At 41.8% G+C, this 22,569-nt stretch overlaps 2 protein-coding genes across 4 annotated transcripts in view; one reads left to right on the top strand and one right to left on the bottom strand.

The window, feature by feature from the left end:
* Window positions 1-22,569, bottom strand: part of LOC115766895 (flotillin-2) — a 119,560-nt gene that overhangs the window by 58,946 nt on the left and 38,045 nt on the right. The gene's annotated exons all lie outside the window — the stretch shown is intronic.
* LOC115766896 (glucose dehydrogenase [FAD, quinone]-like) lies at window positions 10,938-14,257 on the top strand. The gene is made up of 3 exons (XM_030710973.1): window positions 10,938-11,766; window positions 11,870-11,906; window positions 12,441-14,257. The coding sequence occupies exons 1-3, from the start codon at window positions 10,943-10,945 to the stop codon at window positions 14,160-14,162; spliced, it is 2,583 nt and encodes an 860-aa protein (XP_030566833.1). The 5' UTR covers window positions 10,938-10,942; the 3' UTR covers window positions 14,163-14,257.

Below are 22,569 nucleotides of genomic sequence, written 5' to 3'. Positions count from 1 at the left end.
AACAGTTGCAGCTGAATAAAAGCGTCAACAAGTGTCGAATAATCGATTGACAACGTTAATATCAGTATTTGCTAGCCACAGCTATCTTAACAATTAAACTATTCTGCAATAATCATCAATTTCAGACGCAGCCAACTTAACACGCCCATTAAATTGATTAATGTTGCCAGATCGTTTACAAAAGATTTATGGCACGTTTCCTTTATTGATCATTAATCAAATTTAGTTGGCGCAGCCAACTTAACGAACCCATCAAATTTTTTAATGCTGCCAGATCGCTTAAATAACCCGTTGCTGGATTTAATCCAAGAAAACTGAATCCTAGAAAGCTAGGAAGCTGAAACATCAATTAGATACATTTTATTGATTAGATATTTATTTATTCATTTATTTATTTTTTTTTTATTTATTTTTTTTTTTTTTTGAGTTTTTATTAGGGAAAAGCGGAAAAGCCGCTACGAATATTCGAATAGCATTTTAAGTATGGCCTTAGGCAGATGTTACGCAATCTGGCCAGCAAATAATTCAAGGCAATAGATAGACTTTTCCTCATTGTACAAACAATGAGTGCGTAAATTAGCTAAGAAAAAACCAATTAATTAAATCAAATAAGTTCACTCAATGCGTTGTCCAATTAGATGCGCCGGGGAAGCGTTAAATGGAATTCCGAAGCGATTGCAATTACAAGCTCATTTCGAAGATGATTGCAATTAGGCTTTACGCAGGAGGTTTTTGGGGACGGGGGCCGTACCGTAATGCTGATTGGGGCTGGGATTATAAAAAAAAACTTAACGATGCTTGAACAATGATACATATACGTATTGAATAATGCATTGCATTTTTTGCTTTTCTTAATATTATTTTTGTATGGAGGTGGTGGCCATTCGGTTGGGCCTGGCCAATGATTTTGTTAACAAAATGCATTATAATTACATAGCGCAGTTAATAAATACTCTTTACTGAGCTGGCAGATGGGGTATATTGCAGCTTGTAGCCAAGTGGTTGGCTTACAAAGCTTTTTTATAAGAAACTTTTCCACTCATTTTCCACAGTTGCGTGTGGAATGGGAGGCTGGGGTATATTGTAGCTTAAAACTGAGCTTGATACAAAGATCTTCTCAACAAAACAAGTATTCATTTGGTGTTAATGCAGAAAGAAACTTTAAAATTCGCCCATAATGATTCATTCATTCATTTCCACCTAGGTGGATTTAGCGAAAAGTGTGAAACCTAGCGAAATAAAATTTGACTACTAAATTTTTAGAAATGTATCAAAAGATAAGCAGAAAAGTTCTTATGCAATCGTTTTCCGCGATTTTTCCGCACATGCGGGTGGAACTGTGGTGGAACAAATGTCAGCTTCAAGGGTTTTGATTGAGTTAGTCAACTATCAATCAGTTGGTCAATCAGTCAGTCAAGCTGTATTATATATTACGATTTACTATGGGGTTGGAGACAATCTTATTTTATTTGTTAGGTTTGCCCTGCAGCTCTAAAGCTAAGCTCACCAAAATATTATTATTATTATGGAACAAAGTTTTGATAACATGAAGATTAAAATGTTATTTATTTCCTTTTTTTTTAAGCAAGGGCTATCCTCTTTACAAGAAATCAGCTTCAGCCAACAATGCTTAATTTTTTATTTATTATTTTTTTTTTTTTTTGGAAACAGAGTATTGCCTAGTTGAGCATCTCTAGCATTCTGATTTCTACTCGTTTTTGGTTTTTTGATAATGGCCGCAATGGATTTGCCGTTCCGACTCCTCGACTGGGGCCTACGACTTAGGTCGCGGAAAATGGCCATAAATTCAATGTTGAAGCTGTGATTGGGGGCTAGGGCGAGGGGGTTGATTTTGCTACAGCTAGAAATGCTCTCAAGTGCAACGCATAAATATTTATGCTGTAGCAACCGACCCCCAGCCTCCCCCGTTCTCTCGGCAGCAGCGACTGTCTGCCTGGCCAGCGCATTGACCGCCCAAAATTGTGCGAAACGAAAGTTTGCCAACTCCAAAAACGGCTCCAATGTCAACCGCTGGCCAAGCGAAGCAGTTGTTGTTGTTGTTGTTGTTGATACCATTTCACAGCTGCGACTCACCGCGTGGCCAAAGCCAGTCAAGCCCCAGCTGGCTGGGAAGTGCCGGAAGTGGCAAGAAATATGCGAATGTCTTGGGAAGAAAATTTATTTGACTTCATTTAACTGGCTAAATTGTGGGGTGTGCGTCTGCGTGTGTGTGTGTGTGTGTGTGTGTGTGTGTGTGTGTGTGAGAGTGTGTTAGTGTGGGTTCAATGTTGGCGCTCTGATTCAAGCATGCTGCGAATGCGCTGAGCGTGTGTGTCCCCGCAGAGTTCACAGAAAACAGAAAGAAAGAAGCAAGAAAAAAAAGCATTTCAAGCCACTTGAATGACTTAATGAATGAATGACAGTTCGAGTAGCAAATGTGGGCACCGTTGCGGTGGTGCAATGTGGGTTCACCAAATTCACAAGCATCGTGTGGGTTCATCTCGGGGGGTCGTTCAACGTTTCAGCTGAAAGACATTGCACTCTGAATGTGAACCTCAACTGTCAATGTCAAAGGTGGAACTTTTTGGAGAGCGTGGGAAGAAGAAAGGCAGGGAGGGGCAGGGAGAGATTCTGCTTATAATTATGCACTAGAGTTAATAGAACCTTTCGCGGAAAAAAGAGAAAGAAAATGAGAGAGATAGACAGATAGACAGAGAGACAGAGAGAGAGAGAGAGAGAGAGAGATATGAAAGCAATAGAGAGACTAGATTTTGTAGAGCCTTCTAAAGATTTTGTGGGAAATGAGATAAAAGAAACAGATGAGGCGAGAGATAAGTTTGACTAATATACTTGCTTTAGAAGAGTTTAAAGAGGACTTCGCAGTTAGGAAGAAGAAAGCATATAAGAATATAAGAGAATGAGATGGGAAAGTGAGAAGAGAAGAGAGGGAAAGATAAAAAGAGAGAGAGGCAGAGTGAGAAGGGAAGAGAAAAAGTATGTTGATATTAGAATTGGTAGAGCCCAAGGAAGAGTTACAGAATATGAGAGAGAAATAAAAATCAGTGAGAGAGGGGAAGAGAAAGAAAGCAAGAGAGCGAGAGCTAGAGCTAAATATATGCACAGAGAGACGACATAGGAAGAGTCCAGAAGTAGGAAGAGCATGCAGGAACAGTCGATTCTATAGAGAATTATAAAAGTCAGCAAGAGAGAACAGAAAGATAAGAATATAATTCAATTGGGGTTTTGCTGATATGCAAGAAGAATTGTGAAGATCGTATTTGCAAAGTTTGAAAAGAAAGAAATCAAAAATTCTCTTACCCCAAAACTCATTTTACTTACTTTTATTCATGAAACATGTTGAAATTCAAATTAAATCGTTTCTACAACATTTACATGAATAATCCGATCTGACCGGGCGACATTCGTACTGCCCGCAACAGAAACCTATCTCTCTCAAAATTATAATGCCCACCGGAAGGGTATAGAAATTCAGGTAAAATGTCGATTCGTATAGAGAACAGACTTAGGGCATAAGAATAATGTAGGGAAGAGAGTTAGAGTAAGAGCTCAAATGAATTTCGACAGGAAAGCTATAGAGACAGGTCTGAAAGTAGAGTGTTCATATGCCAGGTAGCCAATAAAATCAGCAGGTGATCTAAGCATGCGGAGAGGAAAAACAATCAATAATAGGCCGATAAGCGAAACTGATCGTTTACGATCAGTGTCAAGTGTGAAGCAGCAAAAGCAAAAGCTTTCGGCAAAAGCTGCACGCTCTGCGAGAGATGCAGAGAGGGGCAGAAGAGAGAAAAAGAAAACCAGCTCAAACGTTGGCCAGCGCACGTAGACGAAGACGTAGACGAAGACAAAAGCCATTTTGGTTGAAGGAGCCAGAGAAGAGGCAGACGCCGACGAAGACGAATGAAAACGAAAGTGCAGCCGCAATGGTCAGGCGGCAGCTTTTGATGCCCTGCCTTAGGGTATTCTAATTTTGTCACAGAGTATGCAACGCATAGAGGAAGACAGCGCTGTGAAAGCGTATATATCTGTATACACTTGATCAGCATGAATATATATACATAACTTCAGTATAAAGAATATAATTAAGTTTTTGCATGAAAATCTTTACAAGATATTTATTTTGAAGATATTTCAAGTCAACTGGCTTTCAGCTGATTTCAGTATGGAACAAGCAAATGTTCCGAATCTTAGCAATATCCGACTACCATATCATATAGCTTTATGGGAGCAATCGGACGACAAACGATTGTGTTCTTTTTCAAGCAAATCACTCGCAAAAAAGTTTCACAATTCTTTTTCACACATATGCCAAACCGAAATAGGGTATTTAGACTTCGGTGTGCCTAAGATCTCTTGACTGTCTTGCTTTGCTTTTGGCGTGACTTAAGCGAAGAGCTTTATTTTATATATTTGTTATTTTGGGACTTGAGCGGCGACTGCGCTCAAGCGATTTGCTCATTGAACAAGACGAGCCCGTGGCGTGCGTATCGTACAGTAAGCGCCCGCTGTCGTCGTCCACGCCGTGACAGTGACTGTCAACAATTATATAAAAGAGACAATAAGTAGCACCAAAATAAGCTAACAACTAAATAAGTCGCTATCAGCTGAAGCTAATCGTGTTGTGCCTTAAAAATCCCAAGTGAACTTTGCGTCGTATGCCCAAAAAACTTTTATTTATTGTCGTTTTTTTTTTTTTGTGTTAATTTTTTTTTTTAAGACGTTGCACGCAAATAAAAAACAGTGAAGAGATATACATATACATATATATATATATATAGAGAGAGAGAGAGAGAGATGTGTAAAACAAAGGAAAGTGGCAAGCGGTTGCGTTTGTGGTAACTGCAGACGAGGCAACGCCTGCAGCCGCAGACAACAGCAGCAGCAGCAGCAGCAGCAGCAGCAGCAGCAGCAGCGGCAGCGGCAACTGCAGCAGCAACTGCAGCAGTAGCTGCAACAACAACAACAACAACAGCAACAACAGCGACAACAAGCGGAGGCAAGTTGGCAAAGTGTCTTGTACTAAACACACACACACTCGCACACACACGCACACACACACCTGCAGCTATCCACGCACTTGATTTACTTGTCCTAATTTTCACTTTTTGGAAAGCGCAAAACGCTTGCAATTCGTTTATGTAATCTTAAGTTTGTCTTTAACTTTAACTTTAATTTATATGCCAATAGGCATTCCCAATATCATTCCGCCACATTCCATATTGTTGCCAGTTTTATAGCATTTCCAAAGCATTTCCATTTAGGTACAATATTATTTCCATTTCCATTTCATTTCAAAGAAACTATTCGAATTCCAGAGTATTCCAGTTTCATATCGATTTTTGTGTCAGCCTAGCTCCATTTCCATATCTCGCACATTTCACTTGTATTTCGTTTCAATTCCATTTGATTGTCATTTCTCAATTTTCATTGAATTTCATTAGTTTTTTTTTATTTCTATTTAACTTTTAAGGTTCTACTTATTTCTTTACTATAATACTTATTATTCTATAACTATTTTAATGTTCGTTTCAATTTCTTTAGGATTCCAATTTTATTTTCCTTCCATTTCAATGTCATTTATTACTTTGATTTTCTTGTCATTTTTGGACATTTTTGAAACTATTTCAAAACCTTTTTCTATATAAAAGAGATATATTATTACACCTAGATTTCATTTCAGAACCAAATCAATTCCATATTAATTCCAATGAGTTCTTCTCCATATTCATTTTATGTAATTATATTATGCATTAGCTTCACTTAAATTCATTACCATTTTCCATTTGATTTCCATTTATTGCATTATCTTATTTCAATACCATTTTCCATTCCATTTCTATATATTTCTTTACCTAATTTCCACTCCATTTTCGATTACATTTTCATCTAGTTCTTTATTTAATTTCAATCAAATTTCCCATTCCATTTCCATCTATTTCTTTAGCTAATTTCTGTAATACTTGTATGCATAACATTCCAGAACGTTTCAATTTCACTTGCATTTCATTTAATTGTCATTTGTGCATATCCCATTTCATTTCAATAACAATTCCGATCATGACATTTGATTAATACCATTTTGATGGCACTTTTATGCCCATTTCTCTCATTTTCACTTCCATTTCCATTTTCAATTTCATTTCCGTTTCATTACCAATTCTCGGCCGGTTCTTTGCGTCATTTGAATTCCGTGCGTGTTGCGCGTTCTTATGTAATTGCAATCGATGCCCCTTAGCCCACATACACCGCCCACCACAAGCCCAGCTCCCTTTGGGCCCGCGAACGTGCTCGCTGGCAGCTGACACTTTCTACCTTTCGGCCGTGCCGCCGCCTCACATCTGCGCGCGCAAATTATTATCAATTTGTGCACGTCGAAGCTATAAATAGTCGATCATGCGGCTACCGCGGCATAAAAAACGATTATACGGAAAACCAGCCGAAAGGAAAGTAAGCGCCGATAAGCAGACACACGTTTGAAAGATAGCCACAGTCACCAAACTAATATCAAGCCCATAAACAACAAAAATGTCCCTGCTCGGGCGCCACTTGATTGGCATTGGCTGAAATCAAGTTCATAGCCAAGTTGGCGGATATAGACCAAGGCGTAGACCAGGAAAACTGGAAATGCAAAAGGCGACAGCAGCTTGTCATGATCAGCCAATCTGGACAATGGGGAAAGGCAGATAAGGCAACCAAAAACTACTAGTTATGGCGGAGATCTTATCGATTACATGCACTGCACAGTTGCAAAAAAAAAAACAAACGAGTGGGTGAATGATATAGACGCAAAACATGCCAGCTATTGCAGCAGCAAACGAAAGTTGTACAGTAAATGTTATCGATAACAGTAGCAGCCAAAATTATTGAACAATTTGGGTATAACTCTTGCTAGTTAGCCCCCAGTTATCGTTAATATCTACAACATAAGGCTGACAAGTTAATGAAAAGTTATGGCCCAGCTGTTATCGATAATAATAGTTACTGGGCATAACAACTTTTGTTTAAAAGCCGACAGTTATCGATAACATCTACAACATAAGGCTGACAACTTAATGAATAGTTATGGCCCAGCTGTTATCGATAATAATAGTTACTGGGCATAACAGTTCTTGCTAAAAAGCCGCCAGTTATCGATAAAATCTACAGCATGAAAATCACAAGTAAAATGGAAAGTTATGGCCCAGTTGTTATCGATAATAATAGTTACTGGGCATAACAGCTCTTGCTAATAAGCCGCCAGTTATCGATAACATTTACAGCATGAAAGTCACAAGTAAAATGGAAAGTTATGGCTCAGTTGTTATCGATAATGAGTGCTATCAATAATTCGTGCTGCTTGTCGCCGCGTTATGCGAATAAAAGTGGATAACAACTGTTATTGATAACATGAACTTATAAAGGTAAAAATATTACACTTGTGTTCGATAATATGTTACAAAAATACAACTAAAATAATCGAATAATTGTAGCTGTTATCGATTACATGTGCATTTCTTAGTTTGAGCTTGAAAACTTTTCTTTGCATTAAGGGAGTGAAGCCCGCAAACATATTGTCACAGTTGTTATCGATAACATGTGAAAACTACGTGCAGATTGCATTAAAAAAGAAAATAAATAATAATAATCACGCAGCTGTTATCGCTGGCATGCTTGGCGGATATTTGGAGCACAATTCACTGCAATAAGGAAAGAAAATACTTTGCACAGATGTTATCGATAGCCAGCGCATGTCGCGTGAGTAATTAGCTATTGTTGTCGGTTGACAGACAGACTTGGCTAATGTGCCGCAACAGAAGCAAACGCGGCCGGAAATGTGAATGGAACTCGGCGCCATTAACTAACGCATCAACTAAGCCAGCTGACTAATTAGTCGCGGTCTTTTAAATATATATATAAATAAATGTGTTTCGATGCGGCAAACGGCAGCGAGCGTGATTCAGGTGAGAAAGTGTCAAGACCTGCAGTTGGCTGTTAACTTGGCTTTACGGCCACGCTGAGTGACCCACTAAAAAGCTGAGCTATGCAAATAAAACACACAAAACGACCGAAAATATGCAGACAGATGTCATCAATTATGAGCCGTAAACTAAGCCCAGTCATAATTAAAAGCTGTCAAATCATAATTGACGGACAGACAAATAACTGTCCATAACTTCATGTCAACTGTGCTCCCAACAATGTGTAAATTGCATAAGAGAGCAACAACAATGAACAATCGACAAGAGCTCATCATACTGGAGCTAAAGCCACAGACATAGTTCGCTGGGAGTAGCTGCTGAGCAGGGGCGTAGTGTGGAGGGGGGGGGGGGGCTCTATATACATAAATATATATATGATGCAAAGCTTGAGGCACACAAATTCAATGAATGAAGAAAAGCTGAAAAGAGCTCGATTGCATCATCACCTTATCCATGCACGAGATGGCGTCAAAGATGGGTTTGAGCCTCGGGAAGCTGAAGTTGGGGTTCGAGCCGGCTAAAGCTGGCCCAAATCACAAATGGGGTCTGTCCCAAGGGCGTTGCATAAATTAACATGTTGCATACAGCAGCAGCTGCCGAGTTCGACGTTTGCCGTTTTACTTTTATATCTTTTTTTTTTTTATTTTTTACTATTATTATTTTGTGTGTACTATTGCGTTTGGCAGTTAACGGCGCTTTTTGATTTGAATTATAGTTTGCTTGTGTAGATTTTTGGTATTTGGTTTATGGCTCAGTTACAAGCGAACCGCGCGACGCGACGGGCTCTAAACGCGACTCGGAAACTTCCAGACTTCAAGTCAATTACATTTTCACGTTTTCATTGCGGGTAGTTAAAACATATATAAATCAGAGTATATAGATATACATATCTGCAAGTGTTTTTTTTTTTTTAATTTGTTTGGTTTTTTCGTGGCTTAACGCTTGCAATTCTCAACCAGTTAGCGCTGCGAGCAGGGCAAACATGCCTTGCCATCCGAGTGTCGATAGCCAATGGTTACTTTAATTAGTTAAACAGTTAAAGAGCTTTGTTTTTGTTGTGTTCATGCCTTGTTGTTTATTAGTTGTTATTTAAACAAGACATAAATTTTAGCTGTTTGTTTTATTATGAGCTAAGCAGCAAAAAAAAATGCTTTAGAGCACAGCGCCAAGCTGACGTTGCTTTGGCTTACACTCCCTTTCCATATTTCCCTCTGCCGCACACTTTGCATGTGCTTTGCATTCTTGAGTAACTTCGGTCTTTATAGTCCGATCTTTATAAAAAAATTTGAGTGCCTAAATATGGCATAGAAAAGTGTGTCTATACCCAAACCCAAATCCTTTTCGAGTTAAGCTTAACAAAACATGTCTCAAGATCAATATTTATCGCTTTTACAAAAGTTTTTACACTATTACATAAAAATAAACCCCAAATAATAAAGAAGTTTAAACTTTCGATTTGAGCAAGGAGCAGGAAGTGTCAGGAAGTCTCACTCTCTCTGCCCTTCTCTAACTCTCCCCCTCTCTCGTTTCCTCCTGCTTGGCTTAGCCTGTCTCTGTGCGCACTGTGTGGGGTTTGCTTTCACTGGTATCGTTTAAATCGACCACGACAACATGTTGTGGCCGTAGACTGGAAAAACCACAGCAGCAGCAGCCGCATCTAACGGACAGTGCGCAATTAAAGCTGACACTCGAACGGGCGGCGGCAGACGGCAAATGACATTCAGACAAACAAACCAAATAACGATATTGCATTTTACAATAACTAAAACAAAAAACAAAATATATATATATATATATATACATATAGAAAGAAAAACCAGAAAACTCGAGTATTGCGAGACGCGATGCAAAGTTGCGCTTTTCCGGCTGGCGGCATTGAACTTGAAAAACTTGAACTGCGTCGCATAATCGCAGCTCAGCAAAACAGAGGGAGAGAGAGAGAGAGAGGGAGAGGGGGAGAGAGTAAGAGAGCAGGTGGAGGGGGGCTCGCGCATGTCTTTAATGAGATGCCGTTTTGACATCATTTGAATTTGATTTTCAATCTGTGATTTGATAACTTTTTTTCTTTCTGTCTTTCGTTCATTTTCTCAATTTTTCGATTTAAAAAAAAAAAAAAAGAAAACTATTTTTTTTTTTTGTTTTGGTTGCTTGCGAAAAATGTAAACAAGTTCGTTGCCTAAGTCTTTTGTTTGTGACCGCGTGCAGCGTCCGCTGCGCGTGTGTGCGTGCTGGCCATGCAAATGAACGTCAACAATTGGCCAATTGGATTGCAAAATAGGCATCATCGCTTCCGCGCTGAGCCCCCGTTAATGATTAGCCAGTTCAGAGAGCTCGAGGCGTGGGATAATGTCTCATTTTTTCATGAGAATAAATGAATAGGCAGAAGAGAGGCAGAAACGAAACAGCAGAGAGATGATTTCATTTATCTAACCAGAAGTCAGACTATTTAATTATAATGCGCTATCTGGAATATAATTGGAATTAGCTTTGAGCTCAATTCAGCTGCAGCCTTCTCGACTGTTCGAGCTTCCCATCTTATGCAACCGAATATATCCCAGAGTCAGGCTTTAATTGCAAGGGTTGACTATTGAGAGACAGCGACAGAAAAGCTCTTATGCATTTTAGACCACCTTCTATACCATATATATAGTTATGTGTTAACTATTCTCTCTGTTTAAAAGATACTTTGAAGAAACTTAGCATAGATCAGCATATATTTAAGTGCTTTTCATTTCGTATGGCTCGGACTATGGGCCATATTATGGAGTTATGGGAAGAAGAATCAGAAAAACATCTAGATATTCGGGACTCCAATTCGGCTTAATGTCAAAAATATTTTGGCTCAAAGCGGTTTGGCTCAAGGCCAGCTTATCGCCATTCTAATCTATGCAAATCCATCATCATTATTTTATTAAGAATTTGTTGTTTTTTTTTTTTTGCAGTTCTGTCCATATTGCAGTTGAAATATGGGCCAAGAGGTATCGCAACAGCAGCAGCAACACCACAACCAGAACCAGAACCACAACCTGAACCAGAACCAGAACCTGAACCAGAACCAGAACCACAGCCTGAACCACAACCTAAACCTGAACCTGAACCAAAAGCGTGGACAGCCGCATCGCAAGAGCTACAAGGATACCATATACACGCCGGCCAGCCAACTATCGAGTAGCTGCAGCTCGAACAGCACGGACGACTACGAGGCCAACTATAGACTGCGCCACAAATACAATCTGAGCAAGCAGACATACGAGCGCACCAAAATCCTGGCCAATCGCAGCAGCCTGCCAACGGACAGTGATTCGCATTACGCCAAGCTGAACGGCAAGTATTTGCAGCGCAGCAGCTCCCAGAGCAGCGACAGTGGAATCTACAACTCCTCGTGCCACTGCTCATCGCTGTCATCGCTATCGGCGGTCAGCAGCAGCTCGGCGAGCTCGAGCAGCGGCTGTCCCAGTTCGTTGCTGTCCAGCAGGTCCGGTCGCTCGCTGGACAAGCAGAAGCACTATCTGAGCCATCATTTGTATATCAAATCGTATTTGGACATTTTGGAGGAGGACGAACGGGCGCGCGCCCATTTCAAGTCGGCACGTCCCGGCGGCATACGCAACTATACGCCAAAAATCTTGGGAGGCGGCGATTCAGCGGCCAGCTCTACGCTCTCAGAGAGTGCGCCCGCTGCCAGTTTTGGTTATCCGCACACAAATCCGCCAGCCAAGCAACGGGCCAGCGTTAGCTCCAATTGCTCAGCGGCCGCTGTTGTTGGTGGCAGAAATTGTCCGGAAGATCCGTGGATTTGACAATTACTGAAACATGGCGTTTGGCACAATGACGTCTTTGCTTGGCATGATCCCGCTGCTGGCGATCGGCATGAACTACTATCGCTATCAAAGCGTCGATCCCGAGAACAAAGTCCAGGAGCCATCAATCGTGAGTAACCAGTCCAAGCTGCAAGTGCTCTGAGTTAGGAGTGTTCCAGGAACTAGTTAAGTGCAGATGTCGCTTTTTGTTAATATCCTTGGGAAATAACTTCCAAGGAACAGTAGACTCTCCAAGTCAAGTGCTGGAAATATTAGATCAAGGAAAAGAAACTCGCGAATCTTATATAGTTCAGAAAGGTCTTCGGTAGTCTTGAGGAAATTTGATAGTTAAAGAGGAATTTCGAAGTGAAGGTTTAACTTTGCAAGGTCGGATTTCCTTCCATTCCATTCAAGTTAAATAAACCTGTGTTAGGTTATAGGAAGATAGGGAATTGGGAAGGTTAAAAGGGAACTCTGTTAGTGCCTCAACGTACTTTGGTTGTCAGAAAGACAGGCTACACTGAAAATAATATGAAAATGTCAAGAGTCTAAGACATTTTAGGACATATTATTCCATATAAAGTCAAGTTGCCCGTGCAGAGTGTTTAGGCTAGATTCGCAGCAACCAAAGGCCCTGATTAATGTTCGCTTTGAATTTTTGCAGATCCGGCGCCAGTATGACTTTGTGGTGATTGGCGGCGGCTCGGCCGGCGCCGTGGTGGCCAATCGCCTGAGCGAGGTGCGCAACTGGACGGTGCTGCTGCTGGAGGCGGGCGGCGATGAGACAGAGATATCGGACGTGCCCGCGCTGGCGGGCTATCTGCAGCTGACCGAGCTGGACTGGAAGTACCAGACGACGCCCTCATCGACGCGCCAGTATTGCCAGGCGATGAAGGGCGATCGCTGTTTCTGGCCGCGTGGCAAGGTGCTGGGCGGCAGCTCCGTTCTGAATGCCATGGTCTATGTGCGTGGCTCCAAGAACGACTACGATCACTGGGCCTCGCTGGGCAATCCGGGCTGGGACTACAACCAGATGCTCAAGTACTTTCTAAAGTCGGAGGATGTGCGCAATCCGTATCTGGCGGCCACGCCCTATCACGAAACGGGCGGCTATTTGACCGTGCAGGAGGCACCTTGGCGCACACCGCTCTCCATTGCCTTCCTGCAGGCGGGCATGGAGATGGGCTACGAGAATCGGGACATCAATGGAGCCAAGCAGACGGGCTTCATGCTCACCCAGAGCACCATACGTCGTGGCGCTCGCTGCAGCACCGGTAAGGCCTTCATACGACCGGTGCGCCTACGCAAGAACCTGGACGTGCTGCTCCATGCGGAGGCCACACGGCTGCTGCTCGACAAAGAGAAACGCACCATTGGCGTCGAGTACATGAAGGCGGGCCGCAAGCAACTGGTCTTTGTACGCCGCGAGGTAATACTCAGCGCCGGAGCGCTCAACTCACCAAAGCTGCTGATGCTGAGCGGGATCGGTCCCGCCGAGCATCTGCAGGAGCATAATATACCCGTCATATCGGATCTGCCGGTGGGCAACAATATGCAGGATCACGTGGGCCTGGGCGGCCTCACCTTTGTGGTGGATGCCCCATTGACGGTGACACGGAGTCGCTTCCAGACCATACCCGTATCCATGGAGTACATACTGAGGGAGCGCGGCCCGATGACATTTTCGGGCGTTGAGGGCGTTGCCTTCTTGAATACCAAATACCAGGATCCCGCCGTCGACTGGCCAGATGTACAGTTTCACTTTCTGCCCAGCTCCATCAACTCGGATGGCGGTGAGCAGATACGCAAAATATTGAATCTACGCGATGGCTTCTACAATACGGTCTATAAGCCGCTGCAGCACAGCGAGACCTGGTCCATATTGCCGCTGCTGTTGCGGCCCAAGAGCACCGGCTGGGTGCGTTTAAATTCGCGTAATCCGCTGCAGCCGCCGAAGCTGATACCCAACTATTTTGCCCATCAGCAGGACATCGATGTGCTCGTGGAGGGCATTAAGCTGGCCATCAATGTGTCCAATACGCAGGCCTTTCAGCGGTTCGGTTCGCGCCTCCACAACATTCCGCTGCCGGGCTGCCGGCATCTGGCCTTCCAATCGGACGCGTATTGGGCGTGCTGCATCAAACAGTTCACCTTTACCATATATCATCCGGCGGGCACCTGCCGCATGGGACCCAGCTGGGATGTTACGGCCGTTGTTGATCCCCGTCTGCGCGTCTATGGCGTCTCTGGACTGCGTGTCGTGGATGCCAGCATTATGCCAACCATTGTCAATGGCAATCCGAATGCGCCAGTTATAGCTATTGGCGAGAAGGCGGCGGATATGATCAAGGAGGATTGGGGCGCACGTCGAGCAGCCGCTGGCTAGCTGCACTCAATGTTGCTGTTGTTCGTTTCCATCAACTAGTCAAATGTGTTATAAAAAAAACGTATTTTTTTTTTTGTTTTTGTTGCAGCAACATCTTGTTTAGTTTTAGGTTATATTTTATAACTCCAGCTATATTATTTTATCTTTTTGTTAAATATTTATATAAATATTTTTATTTATTTCTATTTGATATAATTTAATGCACGTGCATGTATTTTTATTTGTTTTTAGTAGCTATAAACGAATAAAAACTTTTAACTCTTAGAGCAATTGAATTTTTTGATTTACATTTTCAGCCGCAGCCTGCGCGTATGCAACAGTTTTTTGTGCAGCGAATGCACTAACCAGATTGCTGCTCCGCGCTTAGCACATACACGCACCACAGTGATGTGGCCAAATCGGTTTACATTTACACATTATTTATATTAAAGGAAATTGAAGGGTCTTGTGAGTATTACTTGTTGCCTAAAACTATCAATGATTATGGTTTAATTTAAGCCCACGTTCAAACAGGCAACTTGTCCGCTGTTTTATATTTTAAGCGAAAATAAATTAACAGAGCCGCTGAAAAGTATGCTGCACTTAATTAATTTAGCGGCTGTTTGGCATTTAGCACATACACACACCAGCTGCCGTTTGCCAGCTGTCACGTATACGTGACGTTGGCCATTTGAGCGTTTTTTGGCTTCCGCTATTTGGTCAAAATTAAAAGCCTGGCCAAATGTCAAATTACCAAATTGCTTGAGTGGCAATCAAATGGAATCATAATACAATTTCCGTGACTAGCCGCGCGAACGCTGAGGCGTGGCCATCAAGTATTTCCTGCTTGTACAACCGATTTTACCTATTAGCCTCTGCATCTGCTTGTCTCTCAAGCTCTTGCTCGCTCTCGCGCTCCCTGCCTCTCTTTCACACTCACACCAATTGCTGTGCAACTGTGCCAAGGTTAAGCACTAAAATTAACGCATTGGCGACATATTTGGCAGCGCTCACGTTTTATTTCGTAGGTGTCAGCCGGGGAACGGCCCAGACAACATTTAAACCAGGTAGTTAAAACGGTTAGCGCCGTTAGTTGAGTTGGCCAAGTTAACAGCGTGCAGCTAATGCGGTCGATCAATACGCCGGGGCATGGCCCAATTGGTTGACCAATTCAATTGCAAGACGCAGCGCTAATTTTTGGCCTGACAGTGCCGTTTCCCAATAAACAATTCACAATTTGCAATTTGAGTGCGTCCATAAAATAGAATGCCGAGCAGTGCAAATAGCTAGACTAGCAGGATACCCTAAATGCGTAGCCAGAAGCATGCAAATATGTTTTCACACAACTCAAAGGCTTGTAACTGCAGAGTTCCGATAGAGAGGCAGCTAGAAATGTCTGCTTTAAGTTGCTCGAGAATCTAATACACAGCTGCAGTTACCCTAATTTTGGCTCTAACTACAGGGTATTAAAGACCAGGCTACGCATACGCAATTGTGCTGAGCAGAGCTGCACATAAACCACCCAAGGCGTTTCTTATATAAGGACCTTTAGACAGACGTCGAAGTAAATATTTGATTTGATTTAAACGAAATGCCCAGTCATTTTATGGCCAACTGAGGGCAAACTGTGGGCGCACAAAGGGCAGGGCAGTGCGAAAGTTGGACCAAGGAGAGGGCGGGAGGGGCGGGGTGTGGCAAAACGACGAAACGATGCGGCGTACGTGAGTCCAAAATTAATGGGAAAGTGTTATGCGAAAGACGTTGGCTGGGCCAAAGCAGAAGCGAGTGAGTAAACAATAAAACAGTCAACAGAGTCAGAGCTCATCACAATGCAGAAGACCAAGATGCCAATGATGATGGCAATGGTGATAATGATGTTGTTGTTGATGATGATGACACACAGTGCGAAGTGCTCAAAGTGTCTGTGGTCAGTGCGGCAACACGAATTTGGGTCATTAATCGACTGCGAGCGGCAGCCGCGAGCCAAAAACAATGCAACACGCAACCCGGGAACGAAAAAGCAATTGGCACATTTAATTTTTTTTTTAAGTTTTTTGGTTTTTGTAAAAGATGTTGCCCGGCCAGTTGTTGTTGTGCTCATCGCAAATGTATGTTGCAAGTTGAGCTGGGCGTGGTGGACATGTCTGCTCTCTGTTGTTTTCTTCCCCCATTTCGCTGAGGATCAACACGCGGCTAATTCAACACCTTGGCGAAGAAGACTTGAATGAAGTGTTACAACACCAGCGCGAACAGATATTACACGTCTGTGTAAATACTATGCTGAGGCTACGAGCTTTACAACCAGCAGCTAAGCTGCCTCTTCCCGCAGATCCACTTCATGGCATATGCTAACTTGTGTAACTTCGGACTTTATGGTCCGATCTTTGTGAAACTTTCTAGGCATTAATGTGGCAATCACATGTGTGGTTTACCTAGAGGCCAAACCAAAAACAAAAAGGGTAACCTCGTGAAAATCGGATGAGATTTGACCAAGTTATGAGGGTGCGAAATTTTAACCTATGTCTATATAGAATATTTGAGGGTATACCCGGCCTTGCCCGTGGCACAAATAAATTCTCTAAAAGATCTTTGAAAATGAGTTTAAAGCCGCTTTCCATCTCTTACGGTTTGGGCTTTGCGTTGATCAGTCAATCAATCAGTCAGTCAGTCAGTCAGTCAGGACAAACAGAGAAATACGATACAACTTATATTTATCAGGTTCGTACATCCCTTTCCAAACACTTTTTAAATGGATTCAGCGCATTACAATGTATTCGTACTATATTAAAATATTTACAATATTAATAATAAAACTCAACCTGGTCAAATCCCATTGAAATCTGTTTGTTTGTCCAGGTAATTGAAGTTATGCTTAATGTGAATTACTCAAAAAACCAAAAAACAATAGTTAATCCGTACCTACAATCATTTTGATGAAATGAACATAACAAATATACAGAGAAAAATAGTATAAATAAAAAACAACGCCAAAAACCCATCCAAACCGTCCAAATGGCCTGATCTGTGACTGAGTCACGAAAGCTGGGAGCAGAGCTGTAAAAAGATCATTTACCAAGGGTTATCGAATGTCATGTCGGAAAGCCATCCGCCAGTGAGTCGCAGACAAGAAACAATACAAATTGAAAAGAGACTCAAATCAATTTGTGTGCGATTCGTTTGAATCAATCAAAAGCTGCAGAGTACTCGAGTTATGGCTGTGGAATGCATTGGCAAATACCCTATATGAAATTCCACCCCATGACTATCCCATAAATGCCGCAACAGACGGCATCGAGTCGAGTTTATGTGTCGACGTGATGTCGAACACATTTGACGATGCAGGCAAAGCAACAAAAAAATCACACCAAAATAAAAGTAGAAAAGGAAAACAAGTAAGAGTGCTCCTAGTCGAGTGTGCGCGACTAGCAGATACCCTTTACTTGATGCAAATACACACAAATATACAAGCACAGACAAGCTGGAAACTAAAGGCAGCGGCCCTTTCTTCTTCCCTTGAACCCTTTGACTTGAATAAATGCGATCTTGAATAGCTTCGGTGTTTATAGTCCGATCTTCTTTATCTTCAGCTCTGATAGTGTCTGAGATCTCGAATCGCATACTGAAGCTTTCAACTGAATCGACTCAGCATTGAATGCTGGACAAGAATATATATTATACATAATATAAATATATATATCTACACATATTTCTATACATACTACTATATATAATATAAGTGGTTGGAATAGCCATATTCGCACAAAGTCAGCATACCCTGTGCAAATGGGGCACAGGGTATTTAAAGCAGAGCCGGCAAAAGCAGCTGTCTTCAGATACGGCACCAAATTGAATAATGTCTGCTTAATTTCGGTCAATTATGCCGCCCGAATCCAAACCAAAACGAACCGAGCCAAAACCGAACCCGAAGCAAAAGCGAGCCCCAATGCGAGCTGAGGCGAGGCCAGGCGACGCGGTGCGATACGGGAGCGGGGGCGGGGACGGGGGCGGTGCAAGTCCCAAACGAATGACGGAGACATGTAATTTTGTTGGCAATTCGGCCGTGGGTAGGCGGGGGGCGGGGCGGTGCGCAGAAATCTGGGAAACGCTTGGCAGCATTGTCAAAAACAAAAACAAAAAATCACTTCATTTTTTTTTTTTTTTTTTTTTGTTTTTTTTTTTTGAGCAGTTCGATGGAAATGCTTACGTCATGGGCAAAATGGAAGGTGTCTGGCCAGGCACTTGATTGGGCTCACGTAGGCAGCGCGATAGCGGCGGAAACTTTTGGTAACTGCCCTTAGCCAGAGCAAGAGTCTTTAGCTGGCTGGCCATTAATTGGATGCGGTTGCACCAATACCAGAGCAGCTAGCCGGAGTGGCCAGCAGCTCGCTCACATCTCGGTGGTTCATTCGCTTCCTGACGCTTCTCGAGGCGAAAGTACATTTTGACTTTGTATACCCTGTAGGTCACAAGTGTGCACAGAAAGGGTTTCACTAAGCTCTGCGATTAGGTTTCCGGGCTTTAGTTGGGTCTTGGCCCTTTACCAAGCGATCTTCTCTCACTTAATTTGTGGTGAGCCAATGGATCGAATCCTGAACTGAACCCTTATATATCACTTTATACTTAAGCCTTGTTCATATAGTTATGTTGGATTAAATCTTATCTCTGATCCCTTTTCTTAACAACGAGCAGAAATAGCTCGGCGTTGCCCCTGTTAAAAAGCAAACCAAGAAAACGTCTGTGTATTTGACAGCATTATTAAGAGCTAACCGATTTGAGCCAGCGATCTCTCCCATATTAGTCTAAAGCTGATGCGCTAAATAAACAAATAGAAAATGTTTTAAAGAGCAGCTTGATTTGAGCCGGCGACCTCTCGCTTGCTTTGATACTAAATATACAAATAAGCGAAATTGAACACATGTACTTGGTTTGAACCGGCGATCTCTCCCTTATTAATCTAATGCTTAGAAGCCTAACAAACAAATTGAAAAAAAAATTAAAAGTATCTGCTTAATTTGAACGAGCGACCTCTCGCTTGCCAGCCCGACGCTCAGACACCTTATATGAGTGCGTTTTTGGTGCTCATTTAAGAGCAGAGGGTATCTGCCAGTTGAGCCAATGCTTTCTGCTTTTACCTGTTGGGCCTTTGGCCATATTTAGAGGGCGTTCGCATTTCATTTTTGCAACATTAGAGCAATGAATTTTTGGCGAATTCAGACCCAGTCGCCCACCTATCCCCCTCCAGTCGAAAAACGCACGCTAATTGCACATTAACACCCAACAGCAGCAGCAGCAGCAGCAGCAACAACAGAAGCGACAACAAGTTGGAAAAATATTTCAACACGATTTACTAAATCTTCAGTTTTAGTCGCGTTTTATTTGCCATTTTTTTTTCTTCTCCAGATTACATAAATTATCGCCGCCAGTTGGTTAGTTGACAAAAAAAAAAAAAAAAAGCAGCAAATGGAGCAAACGCATTTGCAGCCTGTCCGCCCGAACGGCCCACTGTCTGGCTGCCTGCCCCACACACCTGCTTGGCACAGCTTGTGGGCAGTTGCAACGCGTTGCCATATTGTGCCGAAAATCTTTGCTCAGCCAAAAAGTGAAAAGTAAATAACTTTATTTTCCATTTTAAACAATTTTCCAACATTAATTCATCTGCTGCCGGAGAGAGAGAGGGGGGGGTGGGAAATGCGAATGTAATTCGCGGAATGCGGTCACGCAAGCGGCACCAACAGCAACAACAACAACAACAACAACAGCAACAACAACAACAACGACAGCAAATTAAGCAGCAGCAGCAGCAACAAGTGTGTTAACAACAATTTTGGGGGCAACATTAATTAACCAAGTTATGATCGCGTCTTGGCCACACGCAAAAAATTCTTGCAGCTTTTCTTAATGATCTCCCGGCAGCCAGATTCCGCGAGAATTCCGGTTGTTGGCTGAATGTCCAGCAGAAAATGTGCCATTCGAAATGGGAGAAGATTTCTTATCGATTTCATGCATAGAAAATCTTAAAAAGACGTCGGCTTGGAAGATAAGACTTCAATTTACCGATAAGCTATCGACCTGCTCTTACCATACCTATCGATAAGTTATCAATAAGTAATAGATATTAACATGTTTTCAATAGCCCAACAAGCTTTTTATTGACAAATTTTCTCTAAGTGTTTGCTATTCAAAAAGTTATCGATAGCTCAACGACAGGATATCGTTTTTTTATTGACTGATCGATTACGTGTCGTTACTTATTTTTGAACGCAGTACAACTTAACGATTAACAAGTTATCGATAGGTAAACGAGCTTCTTGTTGACAAGTGCTCTATGAGTAGCTGCTATTGATAAGTTATCGAAAGCTCAACGATATATTAGTTATTTACTCATCGATAACGTGGCATTATTAATTTATAAATTTACGGTAGCTTTTTAATTAACAAGTTATCGATAGGTCATCGAAAATTTATCAATAAGTTATTGTTATTAAGAGTTATCGATACGGCAAGGGCAAGCTATCGTTTATTTCTTATTTCCTTATCGATTATGTATTGTTTTCTTTCTTGCTTTACTTGCATCTCTCTTCAGTTCCTGCATTTCTTAATCCTTTAACCGACTCTGTTCACCTTTCCATTCAATGGCATTTACTTAACTATCTTCATAAGCATTACGATTGTTGTCTGAGTACAGCTTGGGTTTTCCGGCTGACATTCTAAATGTTAGCAAGTCATATAAATGTCTCCTTGTTTCTCTTTCTCTTTCATCAATTAAATCTAATCTTTATCTGAGCTTAAGTACTTAATTCTTTCATGAAACTATTCGCATCATTCATCTCTTTCTTATCTCTTGCTCTCCCTCTCTCTCACACATACTCTTACCATAATTATCTTGATTAGTTTTTCTCTCTAAAGTAATCATCATTACTAAACTTCGGACTTTTAATTTGACTTGAGTCCATCTCGGCTTAGCTGAAATCTACAAGCTTGATCGTAACAAGTTCTTTGAGTCGCATCCATCCTTCTCGTTCTTCTTCTCATTATTAGCTACTTTTATTCTTCTCTCTTTGTCTTTGTTCGTTTTCTGCTCCTAGCCTTTAGCTAATCTGCTTATCTTCTCAACTGTGTACAACAGCGTATTATTAACTGCATCGCTGAATCTTTGAACTAAGCTCTACCCAAGCAAAAAGATCTTTATCTTTATCATTATTATTACTATCTTGCTTATCGTAATTATTTAAAATATCATCATTATCTTTATCATTGCTGTGCACAATCAAAAAGTCGTTCAAACATATTTACTTGATTAAAACCAGTTTCTAAATTTTTAAACATTTAAATTACTTTTCTTATCTCTCCTCTCTTTCTTATCAATGTGTGCAAACTCAAATGTTAATAATAATAAACGTAAAGTGTTCAAAAGTTAATAATTATTATAATATTTCATAATTTTGTAATATTTATTATCATTATTATTGCAGAAGAAGAACTTCACAGACAAGAAAATCTTTCGAGCACATATTCTTAATGGAAGCCAACTTCTCTCTCTCTCTCTCTCTCTCCCTCCCTCTCTCTCTCTCTCCCATTCTCTTTCTCTCCCTCTCTCTTTTTCTGTCTTTGCTATCATTATCTAAACTATCTTCATCATCATCATAAGCATCATCAGCACGTTAATTCGCTTGTCTTATCAGCGCTTCGAACATGTTTGATCTGCAACAAGTTTGACGCCGATGTGCCAATAATATGCAACAGCTGCTCGCTTGCCAACCATTTGTCGTAGTTGTTGTTATTATTATTGTTGTTGCTGTTGTCATCGCAATTGCTGTCGTTGCTGCTGCTGCTGCTGCCGCTGCTGCTGCTGTTGCCAAACAGTTGCCGATGCTGCCGTCGCCGTCGCCGCTTGGCTTGTTTGCACGGATTTCGCGTTAAAGTTTGCGTTCAGTTGAAAGCGTGCAACGCAGCCGCACGGACGCAGCGCTCCACTCAGATCGATTAACGACATATATAAATCAATATTTTGTTGTTTTTTTTTTGTTGTTGTTGTTATTTACTTGCTTTGATGCACACAGGATACGCCTGAGCTGCAGTCGAGAAAAACCGCTGAAGCAAACGAATTTTGTGTTTCGTGCGCGTAGAATTTCAAGTAAGCAACGATTTCTATCGATAAGCATGTGTGTGCGTGAGTGTGTGTCTGTGTGTGTCTGTGTGTGTATGTGTGTGAAAGGAAATGCAGCTAAAGTGAAACCCTGGCCAAAGCACTGCCAAATTATATCCGCTGCTTTAACGTAGGGGCAGGTGCAGCACAGCTGCAGCAGCAACAACAATAACAATAACAACTGCAGCAGCAGCAGCAGAAATAGCAACAAAAACTTTTGGCGGACTTGTTGACATTGCTGCTGGCAAAAAGGCAACTCAGCTTGGCTAGTACCCTTCACAA

This window comes from Drosophila novamexicana, unplaced genomic scaffold (assembly GCF_003285875.2).
Source record: "Drosophila novamexicana strain 15010-1031.04,08,12 unplaced genomic scaffold, DnovRS2.1 tig00001270-arrow-arrow-pilon, whole genome shotgun sequence".
NCBI classification, from domain to species: Eukaryota; Metazoa; Arthropoda; class Insecta; order Diptera; family Drosophilidae; genus Drosophila; species Drosophila novamexicana.
Note: the sequence above shows the minus strand (reverse complement) of the source record. Positions and strands in the feature narration are given on the sequence as shown.